This window comes from Odontesthes bonariensis, chromosome 11 (assembly GCF_027942865.1).
Source record: "Odontesthes bonariensis isolate fOdoBon6 chromosome 11, fOdoBon6.hap1, whole genome shotgun sequence".
Taxonomy (NCBI): Eukaryota; Metazoa; Chordata; class Actinopteri; order Atheriniformes; family Atherinopsidae; genus Odontesthes; species Odontesthes bonariensis.
Window position 1 is genome coordinate 33,372,871 of NC_134516.1, and position 21,927 is coordinate 33,394,797.

The 21,927-nt window shown below is 42.6% G+C and overlaps 1 protein-coding gene across 1 annotated transcript in view; it reads right to left on the reverse strand.

The window, feature by feature from the left end:
* The window catches only part of LOC142391258 (ribonuclease inhibitor-like), a 31,420-nt gene extending 16,019 nt beyond the window's left edge, over window positions 1–15,401 (reverse strand). Inside the window, exons 1-2 of the mRNA XM_075477028.1 lie at window positions 15,397–15,401; window positions 14,548–14,634 (exon numbers count right to left, since the gene is read on the reverse strand). Coding sequence (XP_075333143.1) covers window positions 14,548–14,634; window positions 15,397–15,401 — 92 coding nt within the window. The remainder of the gene's footprint in view (window positions 1–14,547; window positions 14,635–15,396) is intronic.
* Between the last annotated feature and the right edge of the window lie 6,526 nt (window positions 15,402–21,927).

The following is a 21,927-nucleotide window of genomic DNA, read 5'->3' on the forward strand; positions in this document are numbered from 1 at the left end:
CTGCTTGTGTGTTTGACTTTAGCCCTTAAATCCTATTTCAGCAACAATTTGTATGAATGTCTCAAACACTGTTCTTCCTGGATTTATTGTTTCTTATCTCATCTCTGTGATTTTTTCATTGTAAAGCTGTTTTCAGTTTATCTACATACTTTGTTGTCTTTCCTAATCATATGCATTTTAAAATAGATGGATGAATCAATACTATTTGCTCTAATACAAAATTAAACCCCTATCATAAGCAGTATAAACTCAGGCCAATGATCACCCAGAGTCTGTTTGGATTGTTCTCACTATCAGGGCTGAATGAGAGACAAACAGGATTGAGAAAATACCATCTTAGGGTGTGCGCCTTTATGACAAAGAGAACAACTATAAAATTAAATTGGGAATATTATGGCTCAAAAAGCGTTTTAGGCTTTTCATTATTCATTATTCCTGTAATGCTGCTGCACAGCTGATCTTTAGTTAGAAACCTTCCGGCCTCAGGTCAAGCCTCCAAATTTGTAAATTTTTTCCTTATAGTTCTCTTATTAGTGCGTTGATGCTGAAACAAAATTATTAACTTTTGTCAAACTTTGGGATCAAATATATCATATATCAATACTATTCTTTCTGTAATATGCATGGCTTGATTCTTATTCTCTCGTTTGTTTTGATTCATCGGGCAAGAGGATGAAAGAAGAAATGAACAATCAAAAGCAATAAAGTCCCACCAACAGAGCTCAGACCAGGATGCAGAGTTGTAGTCTTACACACTTCTCTGCAGCTTCCCACCTACTGCTACCCACCCAATCAATTAACACAAAAGGAGCAAATCCTCTTGTGCAAAAAGAAATTATTAAAACAAAAACTTTAACTGAACAAAAACATCAAACTATTAAATGTGGTTTGCTGAATATCAGATCTCTCCTTTCCAAGTCTCTGTTAGTGAATGAGTTGATTTGTGATCATCATATTGATATATTTTGTCTTACAGAAACCTGGCTGCAGCAGGAGGATCATGTTAGCATTAATGAAGCAACTCCCTCTGACTGTTTAAATGTTCACGTTCCTCGAACCACAGGCAGAGGAGGAGGAGTGGCAGCTATTTTCAGATCAAGGTTACTCATCAGTCCCAGACCCAAGATTAGTTTGAGCTCTTTTGAATCTCTGATTCTCAGTTTTTCCCACGCAAAGTGGAAATCCCAGAAACCTCTTGTGTTTGTTGTTGTGTATCGTCCACCTGGCCCTTATTCTGAGTTTCTGTCTGAATTCTCAGAGTTTTTATCCCAGTTAGTGCTGAGTACAGATAAAGTCATTGTAGTGGGTGACTTTAATATTCATGTAGATGTTGAAAATGACAGCCTGAATATGAACTTTAATTCTATATTAGACTCTATTGGATTTTCTCAGTGTTCACAGACCGACTCACTGCCTTAATCACACCCTTGATCTTGTGCTGACTTATGGCATTGAGAGTGAACAGTTAACAGTGTTCCCTCATAACCCTGTCTTATCTGACCATTTTCTGATAACCTTTGAGTTTACATTACTTGACTATACAGTTTCTGAGAAGAAATTTACATATAGAAGGTGTCTATCAGAGGATGCTTTAACCAGATTTAAAGAGTTAATTCCATCATCCTTTTCTTCTCTGCCATGTGCAGATATGACAGAGGACGACTACCTAAACTTTACTCCAGCAGCACTTGACTCTCTTGTTGACAGCACTATAGTTTCAATGCGTACAGCACTGGACAATGTTGCCCCTCTGAAAAGGAAGGTAATCAGTCAGAAGAGGTTGGCTCCTTGGTATAATTCACAGCTGCGTGCTTTAAAGCAGACTGCAAGAAAGCTGGAGAGACAGTGGCGTTCCTCTAATTTAGAAGAGTCTCAGTTAGTCTGGAAAGATAGTTTAACAATGTATAAGAAAGCCCTTCGTAAAGCTAGAACTGCTTATTATTCATCATTGATAGAAGAGAATAAGAATAATCCCAGGTTTCTTTTCAGCACTGTACCCAGTCTGACTAAGAGTCCGAGCTCTGCTGAGCCAGTTATTCCTTTAACTCTCAGCAGTGATGATTTCATGAGCTTCTTTATTAATAAAATTGTTTCTATCAGAGAGAAGATTGATGGAGTCCTTCCCACTATTATCAGCGATGTATCATCAAGTACAGCAGCTTTAGAGGTATCTTTAGAACCTGATTTGTATTTAGACGGCTTCTGCCCAGTTGATCTTGTGTTTTAGACCCAATCCCAACCAGACCGTTCAAGGAGGTTTTCCCATTAATTGACACTTCCATATTGGATTTGATCAATCTGTCTTTGTTGACCGGATATGTACCTCAGACTTTTAAGGTTGCTGTAATTAAACCTTTACTTAAAAAAAACTACTCTTGATTCAGAAGTGTTGGCTCATTATAGACCTATATCCAATCTCCCTTTCATGTCTAAAGTTCTTGAAAAAATAATTGCAGCTCAGCTTTGTGATCATTTACACAGAAATAATCTGTTTGAAGAGTTTCAGTCAGGATTCAGAGTGCATCATAGCACAGAAACTGCACTGCTGAAAGTTACCAATGATCTCCTCTTAGCCTCTGATAGCGGACTTGTGTCTGTGCTTGTCCTGTTGGATCTCAGTGCTGCATTTGATACGGTCGATCACAGTGTCTTATTACACAGACTTGAACATGTTATTGGGATTAAAGGAACTGCATTTGGCTGGTTTAAGTCATATTTATCTGATAGATTTCAGTTTGTTCTTGTAAATGAAGAATCTTCCTCACACACCAGAGTAAGTCATGGAGTTCCCCAGGGTTCTGTGCTTGGACCGATTCTTTTCACTTTATACATGCTTCCATTAGGTAACATTATTAGACAGCATGGCATAAATTTCCATTGCTATGCTGATGATACTCAGCTGTACTTATCTATAAAACCAGATGAACCCAATAGGTTGGTCAGACTACAAGCATGTCTTAAAGACATAAAGACCTGGATGACTCAGAACTGTCTGCTGCTAAATTCAGACAAAACTGAAGTCGTTATCTTTGGACCTGAGCGTTTCAGGGAGAAATTGTCTAGCTATATAGTTACTCTAGATGGTATTTCCTTGGCTTCTAGTTCTACAGTGAGGAACCTTGGAGTTATTTTTGACCAGAATGTATAATTTGACTCGCATATAAAACAGGTTTCTAGGACTGCCTTCTTTCACCTTCGTAATATTGTTAAAATCAGGAACATCTTGTCTCAGAGTGATGCAGAAAAACTAATTCATGCATTTGTTACTTCAAGATTGGACTACTGTAATTCTTTATTATTGGGCTGTCCCACATATTCTCTGAAAAGCCTTCAGTTGATCCAAAATGCTGCAGCCAGAGTTTTGACGAGAACTAACAGGAGAGATCATATTTCTCCAGTTTTAGCTTCTCTTCCTTGGCTCCCTGTTAAATTCAGAATAGAATTTAAGATTCTTCTTCTTACATATAAAGCTCTTAATGACCGAGCTCCATCATATCTTAAAGATCTTATTGTAAGATATTTTCCTAACAGAGCACTTCGTTCCCAAACTGCAGGTTTACTTGAGGTTCCCAGAGTTTCTAAAAGTAGAATGGGAGGCAGAGCCTTCAGTTATCAGGCCCCTCTATTGTGGAATAAGCTGCCAGTAAATGTCCGGGAAGCAGACACCCTTTCCACTTTTAAGACCAGGCTTAAAACTTTCCTTTTTGATAAAGCTTATAGTTAGGGATGGCTCAGGTGATCCTGAAACATCCCATAGTTAAGCTGCTGGGGGGCCTCATCTGTCACACCTTTTCTCACTTTACTCTCTTTATGTATCTGTGATATTATTATGGTCATTAACTTGTGTTTCCCTGTTCCAACAGATATCCTTTGAATGGTGTTACAGTGCCGCCGTCGCGCCCCCCTCCCCCCCTTTCTGTCTTCTCAAACCCCAGCTGGTCGAGGCGGATGGCCACCCTTCCTGAGTCTGGTTCTGCCAGAGGTTTCTTCCTGTTAAAAGGGAGTTGTTTCTCTCCACAGTCGCCTCAGGCACGCTCAGGCTGGGAGATTGGACCAAAAAACAAAAAGTTTTCAGTGCAATTTGTTGGTTTTCTTAGCTAGGAAATTGTTTTTGAATTGGCTCTATATGAACGAATTGGATTATTTTATGAATTATGATTATTATTAATGAATTGAATTCCAATTGGCTTGAATTGGACTTACTATCTAAGTGCCTGGAGATGACATTTGTTGTATTTGGCGCTATATAAATAAAAAAAGAAAAAAAGAAGAAAGAAGAAGAAACATGCAACAGGTGTTGACAGAGTGAGAAAGTGTGGAAGAACTCTCTAATGAGTCGATCACACACACGCTCAGCCACCAACCAATATCCAGCCGGTCAAGAAACAAGTCACCACAACACAATGAGTCACCCGTCGTTAGTTCTGTGCCTCCCTATTGGGGCATTTGACGGGAGCCTGGGGCATCATACGCAGAATCCTGATGCGGGCCCTGTTGGGTAGCCTGTTGAGAAACAACTGCCGCCCCAGGAGCACTGTGGGGGTATTTATTACACTTATATGGTCGCGTCCCATCTCCTGATTGCACTGAGTAGGGAACCTCACGACAGTCAGAGGCCCAATGGCCATATCGTTTACAGAGATAACACATGTCATTACTTCTATTGTTAAAGCGTCTGCGGGGTTGTCCTCTTTTATTAGTTCTGAACGGAGGTCTGTTCTGTTCTGGGTATAACCCATATGAAGAAGCTGGATCTTGTGGTTGTACAGAACGTGGAGGAGTCTGCTGAGACATCTGTTTAATTTTAGCCTTGTTTTGATTTACTTTGTTCCTCATGTGTTTAAGCTGTAATTTTGTCACTTGTGTCTGCAGGGAAATTAATTCTGCTTTTTCTTGTTACCTTTCTTCGATTTCATTATCACTATATTGAGTGACATGGGCCGCCCACAAGTCATACGTTAAGTTTGTTAATCCAACAAGTTTTCTCAACATATTTTGTCCAGAGGGAAAAAGTGATGCTTCCACCGCTTCCCTAAACTGACGGGTGTCAGTGCATGCATGAATATTACCATTATTTTGAGGGCAGGGGAGGCTGTAATTTCCTGATTGGTTAGTTTGATTCATTCCCTCACCAAGTGTTTGTCTGTGCAGCAAAGCTGTTAAATCATGCACTAATGGATCAACATGTGTTACAGAGGGTGTTGCGTACGATCGCGTATCCAGTGATCCGAATGTGTAATCTGAAGCTCTGGAGGCGGATGCTTCCAATATAGTACTGTTTTGCGCAGTTACATTTAGGTATTCTTCTGCCTGGGCTTGGCTGTCCGAGTCCCCTGGAAAGGGTGCAGTTTGCAGTAAGCCATTTTTAATTACAACTACTTTGCTCCTTACACTAGGGTCACACAAACCGCCTGCAGCTATGGGCGTTGTTTGAGGCATCTGCTTTTGTGTGGCATCCAATAGCATGCCAGCTTCAGCATAAGGGGGAGGAGAATGCAGAAGCGATTCGCTCCTGTGCTCCTCATTCGGATCTGTGCTCTGAGGTGTCTTAGGCCCATTTCAGACCAGGGCGGCAAAGCGTGGCGGAACGGAAGCGATTTTCACCGGCGGAGGTGAAAATACATGGAAACAGATCTGTCCTTGCACACCGACGCGGCGGTGGTCGGGCGGTAGCGGCGCGGAGACGCCTCCGTCCCGCGCTGCTTTTGGAAAATAGAACTCGAGCGGAATTTGGACGGCAGCGGCCGGCGGTGTCTCGTTGAAATGAATGGGGAAATTAAACCAGCTATGTATTCATGTCTTCGAACTTTTTATTGAAACGGGGATGACCACCCTCCGGTTTTAAGGAGCGCTGCTGCTCTTCTTCTGTCGAAGTAAACACGCTGAAATGAAGTTATCAACAATAAGAAACCAATAATGTAAAACTTCACTGCGGAGTTATAAAATAGTCAACTCGGAGAGGCAAAGACAAAACTTATCGATTTTGCTGAACAAGTCTCTGGTGATAACTGTCGGCGTTTTCAACAGTGGCCAGATAGCTTCTGTCTCAGAGACACCTCCCCCAACCCCCTCTTAGAAAACAACAACGAGCAACTTGTAGGCCTAAAGCTACTATTATTATTATTATTTTATTGTTATTATTGTTATTGCATCTATATGCGCAGTTAAATACATAGTCTGTGGGATTTGGAGACAGGGCTGGAGCGGAACTACCGCGGCCGCGGACTGTCCGGTGTGAAAAGCCAAGTTGAACACACCACCTGATAACCGACGTAAGACTGCCGTCGTTTCGCTGCCGCCACGCCACGCTCTGGTCTGAAATCGGCCTTATGTTCCTCATTATCATGGCTCACTGGAGAAGATTTTTTCTCTGTGTTACTTTGTCCTACAAGTGCAGTGGACCGTGTTTGAATTGAAAATTGTAATTCCCCGAAAAAACATTCACAATCTGCGAGAAAACTTGAGGCTTTTGTTGATTCTCTCTCTGCTGTGTGTCTCTGCAATACCCCCGCTCCCTGACATTGCTGTTTTGCCTGTTCCTTACTGATTTTCGCTCACTTTGCAAACACTGCCAACATTATAAGCTTAGGCGGAACATTTGCAATGGATCCAAACATCCCCCTATTTTGCATTTCTGTGGACCAATCCACAAACCTATCCGTTGCTCGTTTTTCCTCACTCATCGACACCTTTTTCTTCCATCTTTCCAACGTGTCAACCAGCACCGACCCCAGCGAGCCGGATTTGCATTTTTTCCAGTCGTCAATAAATTTTTGTGACATATTCAAAAGTTATACACGTGTTAATCAAAGTATATGGAAGACGTAATTGCCCAAATGCTGAAAGTAGTGAAGAAACTTCTACGCAGAACGCTGTGTTCTGTGAGCTCCACCTCTCGCAGTTACTCCACTTATTAAAGCATTTGTTTATTCCAAAACTTTGGATCACACCATAAAAATACTGCTTTCCCCGAACAAAGCGACCCGTATCGCGCAGCCACTTGTTCTCCCCCCTTTTTATCTATACCAACCCCAATATTGAACAGAAACCACTCAAGATCTGCTGGCGCAGTCAAATATCTTCGAGCAGCGAACCCCACCCCACAGTTGCATAAAAATTAAAAAATCTGACCCTGTGTCCTACAGTATAAATTTATTGAGTACATCCGACTTTGTTTCGGGAAACTGCCTCGAACCCCGGAAGTCTCAATCCCTCGTCCTAACTTTCGTCAGAGGAGAAACTTTCCGTGTCGGAATTCCACTAATTTTATTTATCTATATAGTAGACCCACATATTTTGGGATTTTATAACTACTTCGACCACACTTAGCTATTAGTGCACGGAACAAAATTTTGAAGACAAGCTCCCCGCATGGGACATTCATTTATAAAATGAATTTATCTTGTCACTTCGTTCGAATTCACTTGTCAGGACACTTATTCACTATCCCTGTATGAGGCTATGTGTATTATACTTCACGTGTTACCATTCAATGCAACCATCAGACAGTACATTAACACTTGGATTTACCATGACCAGAGGACAACTTAATTCAGACAACTTCATTTAGGTTCTTCAATATGCAGAAATTACACATTTAGTCATTAAGTGGTGTTCTGCTCACCTTAGTCTTGGCGCCTGATTGTCTGAAAAAAGCTGTCCCTCCAATCACCTCGAGGCGTCCTCCCTCGGACGGGGTCGGTCGCACGGCACGATGGTCCTTTAGCCTTCAAACCTCGTGTCACGGCACCATTTATTAGATACGGTTCTTTTAGTAGGAGGCTCAAGAACGGACCGCAGTAATTCAAGTGAAAATGAAGTCTTTATTGGTATGGCAACAAGAGCAGTATTTCAGCGCTGGTCTCAGTCTGACAGAACTCTCGCAGGAATCCGTCAGACAGAGCTCCTTATTTCCGGTTACAATTTGCATATATCTCTTCTAGTTTCCCACGGTGGATCCCGTGTTGATCAAATGTGATTGGATATGAATCGTACTAACCCAAATAATGTCTCTGAGTAATCCAAATAATGTATGTGTGTGCCTTTTGCACCTGGATCTCAGGGTTTCCTGTTCTGTCTGGGTCAGTCTCAGTAAAGGTCATGTCTCATGTCTTTTATGGAAAAATACTGGGATAATGTCTATTAAATAAGCCAATTTTAACACTACGCTGGAGGGAATGGGGGTTTCTGGCTCTGCACTCTCCATGTTCTCATCCTACCTGACAGATCGCTTCTATCAGGTCACACTGAGAGGGTCTGTGTCGAAGCCACGTAGGCTAACCACTGGGGTTCCCCAAGGTTCGGTCCTGGGTCCTCTTCTTTTCTCCCTCTACACATCATCTCTTGGTTCTGTCATCCACTCCCATAACTTTTCCTACCACTGCTATGCAGACAACACCCAGCTGATTCTGTCTTGTCCCCCTTCTGACACCCAAGTGGAAGCACGCATTGCTGCGTGCCTGGCAAACATCTCGGGGTGGATGTCGATGCACCACCTTAAGCTCAACCTGGACAAGACTGAGCTGGTGTTTCTCTCGGGGAAGGGCTGCCCGTTCCGAGATCTGGCCATCACCAAGGATGACTCTGTGGTGACATCAACCCGGACCGCGAGGAATCTGGGTGTGACCTTGGACGACCAACTGTCATTCTCGCCAAACATCGCATCAGTGACCCGTTCCTGCCGATTCCTCCTCTACAACATCCGGAGGATTCGCCCCTTCCTCACCGACAAGGCAGCACAGGTGCTCATCCAGGCTCTTGTCATCTCCCGCCTGGACTACAGCAACTCCTTCCTTGCTGGTGCCCCGGCTTCTGCCATCAGACCTCTGGAGCTGGTTCAGAAAGCTGCTGCTCGTCTGGTGTTCAACCTCCCCAAGTTCTCCCACACCACTCCCCTTCTCCGCTCTCTACACTGGCTCCCTGTAGCTGCTCGCATCCAGTTTAAGACTCTGGTGCTGGCCTACAGGGCAGTGGAAGGAACAGCTCCTTCATACCTCCAGGCTGTGGTCAAGCCCTACACCCCCGCCCGACCACTTCGCTCTGCGGCCACCAGGTGCCTGGCTGCCCCGTCACTCAGGGGTCCCTGCGCACGATCGACACGGTCACAGCTTTTCTCTGTTCTGGCACCCCGATGGTGGAACGATCTCCCGACTGATGTCAGGACAGCTGAGTCGCTGCCCATCTTTCGCCACAGGCTGAAAACCCACGTCTTCAGGAAACGCTACCCTGATCCGCCCTCTGAGGACATCACCTGCTCCGTCCTAGTTCCTTATGCACTTATTGTTTCCTCCACCACTGGCACCCTCTATAGTTTCATTACCCCCTACCCGAACCAGGGTTTGAATCCCATTCATGCTTTTCTTACCTCTTTTATTTCTTCCCCTACCCGAACCAGGGTTTGCATCCCCACCCCGCTGTGACTGGTGTGCAGTTGGTGAGAGGCTGAGGTAGATTATGGTTGTTGTGGTGTGAGGGGCAGTGTTGGCTGGCATTAGGGGGGTGACTCTGGGACGCCAGTGGTCATTGTCTAGCCTCCTGGAGGTGTCGTGGGCCCAACTAGATGAAACACTGATGGAAGGAGGTTCCCACCTGATGACCCCAATGATATGTTGGTCAGCACTGCTCACTGATCTATATAATAGGTAGTGTAGGGAATTATTCACTGAGTCTGGTCCTTGATTTTATTTTAACTTTTTTATTTTCTTTATCACAAGTTTCTTGTGTTTATATTGAATCCTAAATTGTCTTTGTTTTCTAAATTGTCTTCCCATCTGTGTAGGTACCTGACTTATCGCACTTACTCTAGCACTAGTTTTGCTCTTAGCTGTTTGGTTTTGGAAGGAAATGCACTTATGATTTCTTGTGACCTGAAGTTCTTTTGCCTACCGATGTTGAACGCACTTATTGTAAGTCACTTTGGTTAAAAGCGTCTGCAAAATGACCGTAATGTAATCCTGACAGGACAGAGGAGCAGCTGCAGTGAGAGGCTCATCTCTCTGCGCTGCAGGACTGAGAGGTTCAGAAGGTCCTTTGTTCCCAAAGCCATAAGGCTTTATAACAGTGACTGCTGAGTTCTTCTCAAATTGATTGATTGATTTTTATTTATTTGTTTATTTAGTCATTTAGTCATTTATTATTTTTATTAGTTAGTAGTAGTATTTTTTTTTACTAGAATTGGTGTTATTATTGTTGTTTTATTGTTGTTAATACTTATCATTGTAAATATTTAAAAAAAAATGTTGAGCTACTTGACTAATTTGAATTCCCTCCATTGGGGATGAATAAAGTATTTTTCTATTATATTCTTCTATTCTATTCTATTTAAAAAGTTTCCACAGAGAAGTACATTTAAAAAGCTTAAACTTCACTTTGGTTATTTATTTATTTATTTTTAGAGTTTCTCATATTAAAAACAGGAAGCAAAACTAAATCTACACTTCAGGACGTAATGTGATAGAAAAATTCTGATCCTTTATGCCCACATTATCATTTCTACTTCTGTGTAACTGCTTATGTTGACGCATGCATGAGATTAATAGCTGCACTCTGGAGATCACCACTGTCCGCTCTAAGAACTGAGTCCTATAAAAGCTTCTTGAGAACTCTGCATCTCTGAACATTTGCATCAGAGCTTCTGTATGTAAATGTTCCCTTGCTGCAGGATAATTAATGTCCTCTGCTTTTGAACTTCAGACAGTATTCCTGAGTAGTCTTATTCATTTTCCTGACAAACTGAAAACATGCAGTCATCATGAGTCTGAGGAGTCTGGGGAGGAAATATCTGATAAAAACAGCAACATTTCTGTGGACTGTGTGGAGCTGTTTTTGGACAGCTTCTAGATTTAGTCTGATAAAAAGCTGTAAAATATCCTTTTTTGTTCCATTTTAATATTAGGACTCAGACTTGGTGAGCAGTAGGACTTGCAGATCCTGATTGTAGTCATCTACAGGCATCTGTTTATAAAAGTCACTTGGACATGATTTTTTCCCCAGTGTGTTCAAACATGTCTTATTCACTTCCAGTAACACTTAGAAGGATTCTATGTGTTTGGGAAATACATTCAGCTTCTGATTCACTAAAGGATTATGTGGCTTTGTTGCCCGTTAAATGGCAGCAAACCAGAGGCTGCACATCTGTCTAATTCACAGTCGCCTTCACAAAGGCTCAGGTTCACCTCAAACCAAATAACCATACAGATATCATCACTCTGTTCCAGTGCAGTGTGTCCACATTTAAAGGAGGGTTGATGCTCACATTTAGAGGGAAAAACAGCTCATATTTCTGTAAAGTAGTTTACTTTGGGTATGTGATGGATCTGTGTTTTAGGACAAATCTACAGGAATGGAAAGGAGTTAAAGTAAAAGAGCACTTTGGTATTTCTTTAAGCTGTGAGTGTTATATTTCATTATCAGAGTTATTTAAGCCAGATAATCAAAAGGCAGAACTGATCAACCTGTTTCGTTGATAAAGGTACCTGGAAGCTGTTTTTCATCCATTTAAGCCAGAATTATATCAGCTCTCAGCTGAAAAGGTCATGAATCCTTACCTGAGTTTTTTCAGTCTGCAGTTTGGACTCTTCAGTCCAGCAGAAAGCTTCACTCCTGAATCCTGCAGGTTGTTGTTACTCAGGTCCAATTCTGTCAGGCTGGAGGACTGGGAGCTGAGAACTGAGGACAGAGCTTCACATCCTTCATCTGAGAGGTTACAGTCACTCAGTCTGAGGAGGAAATGAGATGGAAGGAAATAACTTGATCCATTAATCCATCAAACTACATTTGAATTTGATTAGTGGAAGAATTCAGTTTCCCTGTTTGTTTCTGTTCATATGTCCATGGAAATAAAGTGAAAAAATAAAATAAAAGAAGCTAAATAGAGTTTTTTTCTCTGTTAATAAGTAAAGAACGTTTTTAAAAAGAAATATATCTATGTTGTACGTACATAGCTTTGTTGGAGGCTTTGATCACTGGCAGCAGCCTCAGAAGAGCCTCCTCTGAAGCAGAGTATTTCTTTAAGTCAAACACATCCAGATCTTTTCCTGATGACAGTAAGATGAAGACCAGAGCTGACCACTGAGCAGGAGACAGTTTATCTGTGGAGAGACGTCCTGAACTCAGGGCCTGTTGGATCTCCTCCACCAGAGAACGATCATTCAGTTCATTCAGACAGTGGAACAGATTGATGCTTCTCTCTGCAGACAGATTCTCACTGATCTTCTTCTTGATGTAATCGACTGTTTCATGATTGGTCTGTGAGCTACTTCCTGTCTGTGTCAGCAGGCCTTGTAGGAGACTCTGATTGGTCTGCAGGGAAAGACCCAGGAGGAAGCGGAGGAACAGGTCCAGGTGTCCATTTGGACTCTCTAAGGCCTTGTTCACAGCACTCTGGTGGAGATGTTTTAGACCTTGTTTATTGAACCATTTAGGCCTCCAGGAGGTTGTTTGCTGCTTCAGCAGGTTGACTCCAGAGCTGATGAAGGTCAGATGGACATGAAGAGCAGCCAGAAACTCCTGAACACTCAGATGGATGAAGCAGAACACCTTCTCCTGGTACAGCCCTCTCTCCTCTTTAAAGATCTGTGTGAACACTCCTGAGTACACTGAGGCTGCTGAGATATCGAGGCCACACTCTCTCAGGTCTGATTCATAGAAGATCAGGTTTCCTTTCTGCAGCTGCTCAAAAGCCAGTTTTCCCAGAGACTCAATCATCTTCCTGCTCTCTGGACTCCAGTGTGGATCTGTCTCAGCTCCTCCATCATACTTGAGCTTCTTCACTTTGGCTTGAACCACCAGGAAGTGGATGTACATCTCAGTCAGGGTGCTGGGCAGCTCTGCTCCCTCTCTGGTTTCCAACACATCCACCAGAACTGTAGCAGTGATCCAGCAGAAGACTGGGATGTGGCACATGATGTGGAGGCTTCGGGATGTCTGGATGTGGGAGATGATCCTGCTGGCCTGCTTCTTATCTCTGAATCTCTTCCTGAAGTACTCCTCCTTCTGTGGGTCAGTGAACCCTCTGACCTCTGTCACCATGCCAACACAGCCAGCAGGGATCTGATTGGCTGCTGCAGGTCGTGTGGTTATCCAGAGGCGAGCAGAGGGAAGCAGCTTCCCCCTGATGAGGTTTGTCAGCAGCACATCCACTGAGGTGGGCTCTGTAGCATCAGTCAGGGGCTTCTTGCTGTGGAAGTCCAGAGGAAGTCGACACTCATCCAGACCGTCAAAGATGAACACAACCTGGAACTGTTCAAAGCTGCAGATTCCTGCTGCTTTGGTTTCAGTAAAGAAGTGATGAACAAGCTCCACCAAGCTGAACTTTCTCTCTTTCAGCACATTCAGCTGTCTGAAAGTGAATGGAAACATGAGCTGGATGTCCTGGTTGGCTTTGCCTTCAGCCCAGTCCAGAGTGAACTTCTGTGTTAAGACTGTTTTCCCAATGCCAGCCACTCCCTTTGTCATCACTGTTCTGATTGGTTCATCTCTTCCAGGTGGGACTTTAAAGATGTCTTCATGTCTGATGGTTGTTTCTGCTCTGCCTGCTTTCCTGGATGCTGCTTCAATCTGTCTGACCTCATGTTCATCACAGACCTCTCCAGTCCCTCCCTCTGTGATGTAGAGCTCTGTGTAGATCTGATTCAGAAGTTTTGGCTTTCCATCTTTAGAAATCCCCTCAAACACACACTGGAACCTTTTTGTCAGGTTGGACTTAAGCTTAGGCTGACACCTGTGAAGAGCCTCTGAAAGATAAAATAAGAGATGCAATTATTTTTCTTTCATTAAGCAGTTTATTGTGTCAATAAGAATCAAACTCCATGAAATAAGTTAAATCATGTGTTTTGTGACTGTAATGTGCTTCTTTCAAACGTTTGTCTTATTTATTACTGCAAATGAAGCTGCTGTTTCATCATTTCAGATTAATCTCACAATGTATAATCAGTTTGGGGAATGAAAGAATGTGTTTATTCTTCACTGATTTTACACAAATGATTTTAATGTTCATGTCCATATAGAATCATTCAAACACCCTGTAAGTGGGAACAGTTAAAAGAAAGTGAACCCTGTGGAAACAACAATAAAAGTTGTACATCACCTCCATTTGTCACATGATACCACAAGTTACAGGTGACTTAAAGTGAAATCTGAAGCTTTGACCCATACAGTGAGAGCATCTGAAAGTGCTGTTTGCTTCCATTTGTGGCCTTAGAGTCACTGCAGAACACGCGTTTCTGGGAGGCCATCTTGAGTTGAATCATTTCTGTCCTGCTCAGACTTTTCACTTACAGGAATAGAGTTATAGTGATTCCATTTTTCACAGTGGTCATGCCATATTTGCACAAAGAACACAAAGCAGAAGCTCTTCCTCTATGCAAGCTCAACACACTGACCAAACAGAGTCAGCACCACATCAGTGTGTGTTTACACACAACAAGCTGGGGTCTCTAACTCAGCAATGACAATTTGAAAGGAATAGTGTGTCATTTGCTGTCGCTCTGGTGTTCACAGTTCAGTCAGATTGGCTTCTTGTGTTGCTGAGTTACCAACATCACATACCTGTTGATGCTGAGGAAGATGATGAAGGTGATGAAGGTGATGAAGGTGATGACGCTGCTCCAGCCGACAGATTCTGTGATGCTTGTCCTGTTGGAGGAAAGTTAATCTGAAATCAATAAAGAATTCCTCCTCACATAACAACTATGTGGAATCAAAGAGCCATAAAGTTTGAACCTTCACAGTAAAGCTTTTAGTGTTTGATACATGCTGTAAAACATTGTCTGCATTCTCCACCATGTACATTTTGATGCTTTGCTCTTCTTCTGACTAACCTTTATTCATCTTGATCTTTTTAAAAATGGAACTTGTAACCTCCATCACATGTTCAGGGGTATACATCTCAACCATCATATCCACTGTATCCAGCCTGTCTGCTTTCTCCAGACGACACTTTTTGCTTTAATTCTTTGTGGCGTAGATTCAACACAGTGTTGGAAACACTCCTGAGGTTTTGGTCCATACTGACATGATTGCAGTCGCTGCATCTATGATGCAAATCTCCCATTCCTCCACATTCCAAAGGTGCTCTGTTTGACTGAGACCTGGTGAATTCTGTGTCATCTTCAAGAAATCCAGTTTGAGATGTAATCACAGATTCTTTGCTACAAACACATTAGCAACCATAACCCTGCTCAAAGCCCTCAGAAAACGGGCTACTCCAGAAAATGCCACTGAAGAGCATCTCCCAAACACATCTTTCTCCCACTTCTACCGAGGTGAAAGATGGACTCCACTGTATATATCATGCCTCACAGATGCAGCTACTACACAAACTAATGTGCAACTGAACTGGTGTTGGTTCAAGTCTGTAAAAATGACACTGCTCCCCTACTAATGGCCCTCTCTGACCTCATGAGACAATCCCACCACTTCACTCTGTAACCCATTCATTTCAACAGCTTGCGTTGTGTAATGATGGTTTGTCACTGTGCAGGAAAAGTGCACGTCAAGGCAAAAATGGAGGACAAGCTGGTTGTGTGGGTGAATTATTCGCGATGATCCCTCCTGCACCCACAGAATCACCGTCAGTGCAGCAGTGCATTGCAACATAGATGGGAACAGGACAGATTAACCCTCCTTATTGAGTACAAATAGCCTACAATACATAACACCCAATAGCTTCCTGCCTGCGAACAACAAAATAATGTGTCTATTTTGCTCTGTAATTTGCAACCAGTGTGCTGAACTAAGGCTAAGCACATGTCACACTTGGTCTTAAAGGGCCATAAGGGATGTCAGCTCTTTAAGAGATGTTTAAATTATTAGTCCAAAAGACTAATTTGGTCAATATAACTGAATATAAAAATATAAGCCCTTATAACAGAAATATGTGGCCATACCTTTTTGGGCCAGACAACAAACGCAGCTCAGAGGAAAGTGTACGGTCTAATTTTTGAAGATGTGCCATCTTCCTGCTGGCTTCCTCTCCTTTTTTTCTTACATCATCGATGAGTCTCCGTGCCCTATCTGCTCTATGTTTTTCCTCGATTATTGCTTCTTTCTCCATATAATTGAAGACACCATCTGCTAAGAGGGCATCAAGCAGCTGCTTGAAGATTTCTTCTGGCACCCTCTCCACAAACTCTGTTCGTATTCTGTTGAGTTCGCTCTCTGCAAGGTGTCATAGACATGAACACGAATCTCACTTTTCAGTAAATGTTGTTGAAATGTAAAACTAATGCGTGTGAATCATGACTACTTCAGGGGTCCATGTACATTTTGAAAGCTGACAGTCAATGATGAATGATGTCATGAACATAGCTTTCATTGTGCTTTTGTTGATCATATGGCTGTGAGGCTCAGGGAAGAGGAGCTCGCTTTGTGTGGAAGATTTCCCAAAAAGTGTTTCTTCCTAATATCACACACCCAAACCAAATGAGAAAATGGGACCAGGGTGTTAAACAATATTTTAATGACATAAAAGGTTGAAAGTCAAGGTATTCCAAAAATTGGGGTATATCACAAGAAGAGTGCTTGTGATTTTATGAACCTTCCAGGCTGTCAGAGTCATTGCTGTTGTCCCTGTTTCAGAACAAAGATAACTTGATCAGAAATGGTTTGTTCTATATTTAACCAGACGGTTTTTGATGGGTGGGTCTGTTTGAAGATAAATTAAAGCTAATGCTATAAAGTAGTGATGAAAATCTGAAGCATTTTCAAAATAAACACAAATAGAACTAAAACATTTTTAGACTTTTGTTTCCAAAAGCAAAATGAAAACTTGTATAATTTGTGCAAAGTTTATATCTATCTGCCATTAAAATCCTGACAGCTGCACATAAAGCTCTGAACTAAATAAGCAGCGGAGTTCGCTCTGACAGTGAGCAAAAATAATGTAGAGATTCAATGACCAAATCAAAGTTCATTTTAATCTGACGTATACTCTCTGATATGAAGGCTGATGTGTTCGATCAGATATCAGCGGGAGAGAACAGGCTTCTATACTTGTTTCTGGTTATTCTGGAGAAGATATCACCTAAAAACTCATTCTACATTCTGTTCAATGATGGCATCAAACCGATGGCAGGCTGCAGAGATCTTTAAATTAAAGGAATTTAAATCACATATGACTGTTGTGAGGCGCTTATCACCATGGTAACTGGTGTTTTTCCTTACATATCAGAGTTGTGACTGACAGGTGAATGTGGGGTGTTGTACCCTGCCTCCTGCCCACTGCTGCAGTTGTATTAAGGGTTTATAACGTAGTTAAAGAGTCTAACAGTCACTGCTAACTGAAGGGTGAAGGAACCACACAGAAACAACCGGAGCTGTGATTGGTCAGTTTGAGCATCATGTGTCTTACTAATGTCTCCATGCAGAAACTGTTGGACTCCTACCTGCTGAAGGGGGTGGAGCTGCCTGGGTTGGAGGGTCCTCCAGGTGCTCCACAGGTGTCTCCATCTTTGCTCTAAAAGAGAAAAAGAAGCCGGAAAGTTCTCTATAATGCAACCAAAACTAATAAAACTGATGAAAAAGGAAATTACTAAGTACGTAAGAAGAGTGTGTGGGAAGGTTTAAAATGTTTCACCGTGAAGCTAATATGAGTAACTTTCAGCTTCAGTTTACTTCAGAGTCTTTCAAGAGCTGGATGCAGTCCAGACTCTAGTCTTGGCTCAACCGGTTGGTTCATATTCAGGTTGAAGTCTGGATGTGACTGCTGGTGCTGGTTCACATACTTTGGGCTCATATTTAGCACAAGCTTCAGGATGTGAGGCAGGTTTAGTTTCAGAGGACGCTTCAGAAGGTGTTTTGTATCCTCCACCTAGCCCTTATTCTGAGTTTCTGTCTGAATTCTCAGAGTTTTTATCCCAGTTAGTGCTGAGTACAGATAAAGTCATTGTAGTGGGTGACTTTAATATTCATGTAGATGTTGAAAATGACAGCCTAAATATTAACTTTAATTCTATAATATAGCTGCAAGCAGCAATGTGGGGGTCCTAGCAGAATGGCCCAATAGGCAAGGCTTGGGCTGCTCAGGAAGGCGTCGTGAGTCCATGCACCAAGTTTGGCATCGATACATCAATGCATCGCAGAGATACGGCCAAATGTCCCATTTGCGCGTCGGCATGGAGTTTGATTGGCTGCCGCGGTTACACGGAAGTTAAATAAAAAAATCCACATAATAACTTATGTGCGGCTTGGTCTGAAGATTCTATGTGCCAAGTCTCGTGGAGATTGGACAATCTTAGTGGCCTGAAATGCGTTTTGAAGGTTTTTGATTAAATTCAAAATGGCGGACAATCCAAGATGGCGCAAATGACGTCATTAAGTGTGTTGACCTCGACCTTATCCAGGGATTCTATTGATACCTCATTTGTGAAATTTGGACCAAGGGGTCCAAAGATATGAGCAAAAATGCATTTCTGCTACATATAGCGCCACCTATAGGCCGAACGTCACCAAACTTCTTGGGCCTCTTACCTTAGCAGTCTTGAGTCTGTGTTATAAGTTTGACGTCATGATATCAAATGGTTGCCAAGATATGACCTCACTTCCGGTTTGGGGGCGTCAACCTCAAGTTTGATTGGCTTTTAAGGAAAAATGGAAGCCTAATTAAAAATTCCACACGATAACTTTTGTGCGGCTTGGTCTTAAGAGTCTATGTGCCAAGTTTCGTGATACTTGGACAATCTCTGTGACCTGAAATGCTTTTTTAAGCTTTTTGATAAAATTCAAAATGGCGGAAAATCTAAGTATACGCAAATTGACGTCATAGGGTGCGTTGGACTCGTCATGATCCAAGGATTCCAACGATGCCTCATTTGTGAAATTTGGACCAAGTAGTCCAAAGTTATTAGGCTGAATGCACTTTGAACTTTGGCGTGTTGGTGGCGCTAGAGAGTAAGCTCTTGGGGCATGAAAATTCTTGATATTGGCTTTGGCACTTGGCTGATTACGTGTGCCAAATTTCACAACTTTTTACCATAGCGTTCATGGGGCTGCCATAGACTTCAATTGCAGCAGAAACGGATTAATAAATATAGCTGCAAGCAGCAATGTGGGGGTCCTAGCAGAATGGCACAATAGGGAAGGCTTGGAACGCTCAGGAAGGCGTCGTGAGTCCATGCACCAAGTTTGGCATCAATACATCAATGCATCATAGAGATACGGCCAAATGTCCCGTTTGCGTGTCGGCGTAGAGTTTGATTGGCTGCCGCGGTTAAACGGATTTGAAATAAAAAAATCCACATGTTAACTTATGTGCGGCTTGATCTGAAGATTCTATGTGCCAAGTCTCGTGGAGATTGGACAATCTTAGTGGCCTGAAATGCGTTTTGAAGGTTTTTGATTAAATTCAAAATGGCGGACAATCCAAGATGGCGCTGATGACGTCATGAGGTGCGTTGACCTCGTCCTTATCCAGGGATTCTACTGGTACCTCATTTGTGAAATGTGGACCAAGGGGTCCAAAGATATGAGCAATAATGCATTTTTGCTACATATAGCGCCACCTATAGGCCGAACGTCACCAAACTTGTTGGGCCTCTTACCTTAGCAGTCATGAGTCTGTGTTATAAGTTTGACGTCATGATATCAAATGGTTGCCAAGATATGACCTCACTTCCGGTTTGGGGGCGTCAACCTCGAGTTTGATTGGCTTTTATGGAAAAATAGAAGCCTAATTAAAAATTCCCTTGGATAACTTTTGTGCGGCTTGGTCTTAAGAGTCTATGTGCCAAGTTTCGTGAAAATTTGACAATTTCTGTGACCTGAAATGCTTTTTTAAGCTTTTTGATAAAATTCAAAATGGCGGAAAATCTAGGTATACGCAAATTGACGTCATAGGGTGCGTTGGACTCGTCATGATCCAAGGATTCCAACGATGCCTCATTTGTGAAATTTGGACCAAGTAGTCCAAAGTTATTAGGCTGAATGCACTTTGAACTTTGGCGTGTTGGTGGCGCTAGAGAGTAGACTCTTGGGCCATGAAAATTCTTGAGTTTGTGATTGGCACTTGGCTAATTACGTGTGCCAAATTTCACAACTTTTTACCATAGCGTTAATGGGGCTGCCATAGACTTCAATTGCAGCGGAATCGGATCAATAATAATAAATATAGCTGCAAGCAGCGATGTGGGGGTCCTAGCAGAATGGCACAATAGGGAAGGCTTGGGCCGCTCAGGAAGGCGTCGTGAGTCCATGCACCAAGTTTGGCATCGATACATCAATGCATCGCAGAGATACGGCCAAATGTCCCATTTGCGCGTCGGCATGGAGTTTGATTGGCTGCCGCGGTTACACGGAAGTTAAATAAAAAAATCCACATAATAACTTATGTGCGGCTTGGTCTGAAGATTCTATTTGCCAAGTTCCGTCGAGATTGGACAATCTCAGAGGCCTGAAATGCTTTTTGAAGGTTTTCAATTAAATTCAAAATGGCGGACATTCCAAGATGGCGCTCATGACGTCATGATGTGCATTGACCTCGGCTTCATCCAGGGATTCCATTGGTACCTCATTTGTGACATTTGGACCAACGGGTCAAAAGATATGAGCAAAGATGCATTTTGGCTACATATAGCGCCACCTATATGTCGAACGTCACCAAACTTCTTGGGCCCCTTACCTTAGCAGTCTTGAGTCTGTGTTATAAGTTTGACGTCATGATATCAAATGGTTGCCAAGATATGACCTCACTTCCGGTTTGGGGGCGTCAACCTCGAGTTTGATTGGCTTTTATGGAAAAATTGAAGCCTAATTAAAAATTCCACACGATAACTTTTGTGCGGCTTGGTATTAAGAGTCTATGTGCCAAGTTTCGTGATAATTGGACAATCTCTGTGACCTGAAATGCTTTTTTAAGCTTTTTGATAAAATTCAAAATGGCGGAAAATCTAAGTATACGCAAATTGACGTCATAGGGTGCGTTGGACTCGTTATGATCCAAGGATTCCAACGATGTCTCATTTGTGAATATTGGACCAAGTAGTCCAAAGTTATTAGGCTGAATGCACTTTGAACTTTGGCGTGTTGGTGGCGCTAGAGAGTAAGCTCTTGGGCCATGAAATTTCTTGAGTTTGTGATTGGCACTTGGCTAATTACGTGTGCCAAATTTCACAACTTTCTCGCATAGCGTTCATGGGGCTGCCATAGACTTCAATTGCAGCAGAAACGGATCAATAATAAATATAGCTGCAAGCAGCAATGTGGGGGTCCTAGCAGAATGGCCCAATAGGCAAGGCTTGGGCTGCTCAGGAAGGCGTCTTGAGTCCATGCAACAAGTTTGGCATCGATACATCAATGCATCGCAGAGATACGGCCAAATGTCCCGTTTACGCATCGGCGTAGAGTTTGATTGGCTGTCGCGGTTACACGGAAGTGAAGTAAAAAAATCCACATGATAACTTATGTGCGGCTTGGTCTGAAGATTGTATTTGCCAAGTTCCGTCGAGATTGGACAATCTCAGTGGCCTGAAATGCTTTTTGAAGGTTTTCGATTAAATTCAAAATGGCGGACAATCCAAGATGGCGCTCATGACGTCATGACGTGCATTGACCTCGGCTGCATCCAGGGATTCCATTGGTACCTCATTTGTGACATTTGGACCAAGGGGTCCAAAGTTATGAGCAAAAATGCATTTTGGCTACATATAGCGCCACCTATAGGCCGAACGTCACCAAACTTCTTGGGCCTCTTACCATCTTGGTCGTAAGTCTGTGTTATAAGTTTGACATCATAACATCAAATGGTTACCAAGATATGGCCTCACTTCCGGTTTGGGGGCGTCAACGTCGAATTTGATTGGCTTTTATGGAAAAATGGAAGCCTAATTAAAAATTCCCTTGGATAACTTTTGTGCGGCTTGGTCTTAAGAGTCTATGTGCCAAGTTTCGTGTAAATTGGACAATCTCTGTGACCTGAAATGCTTTTTTAAGCTT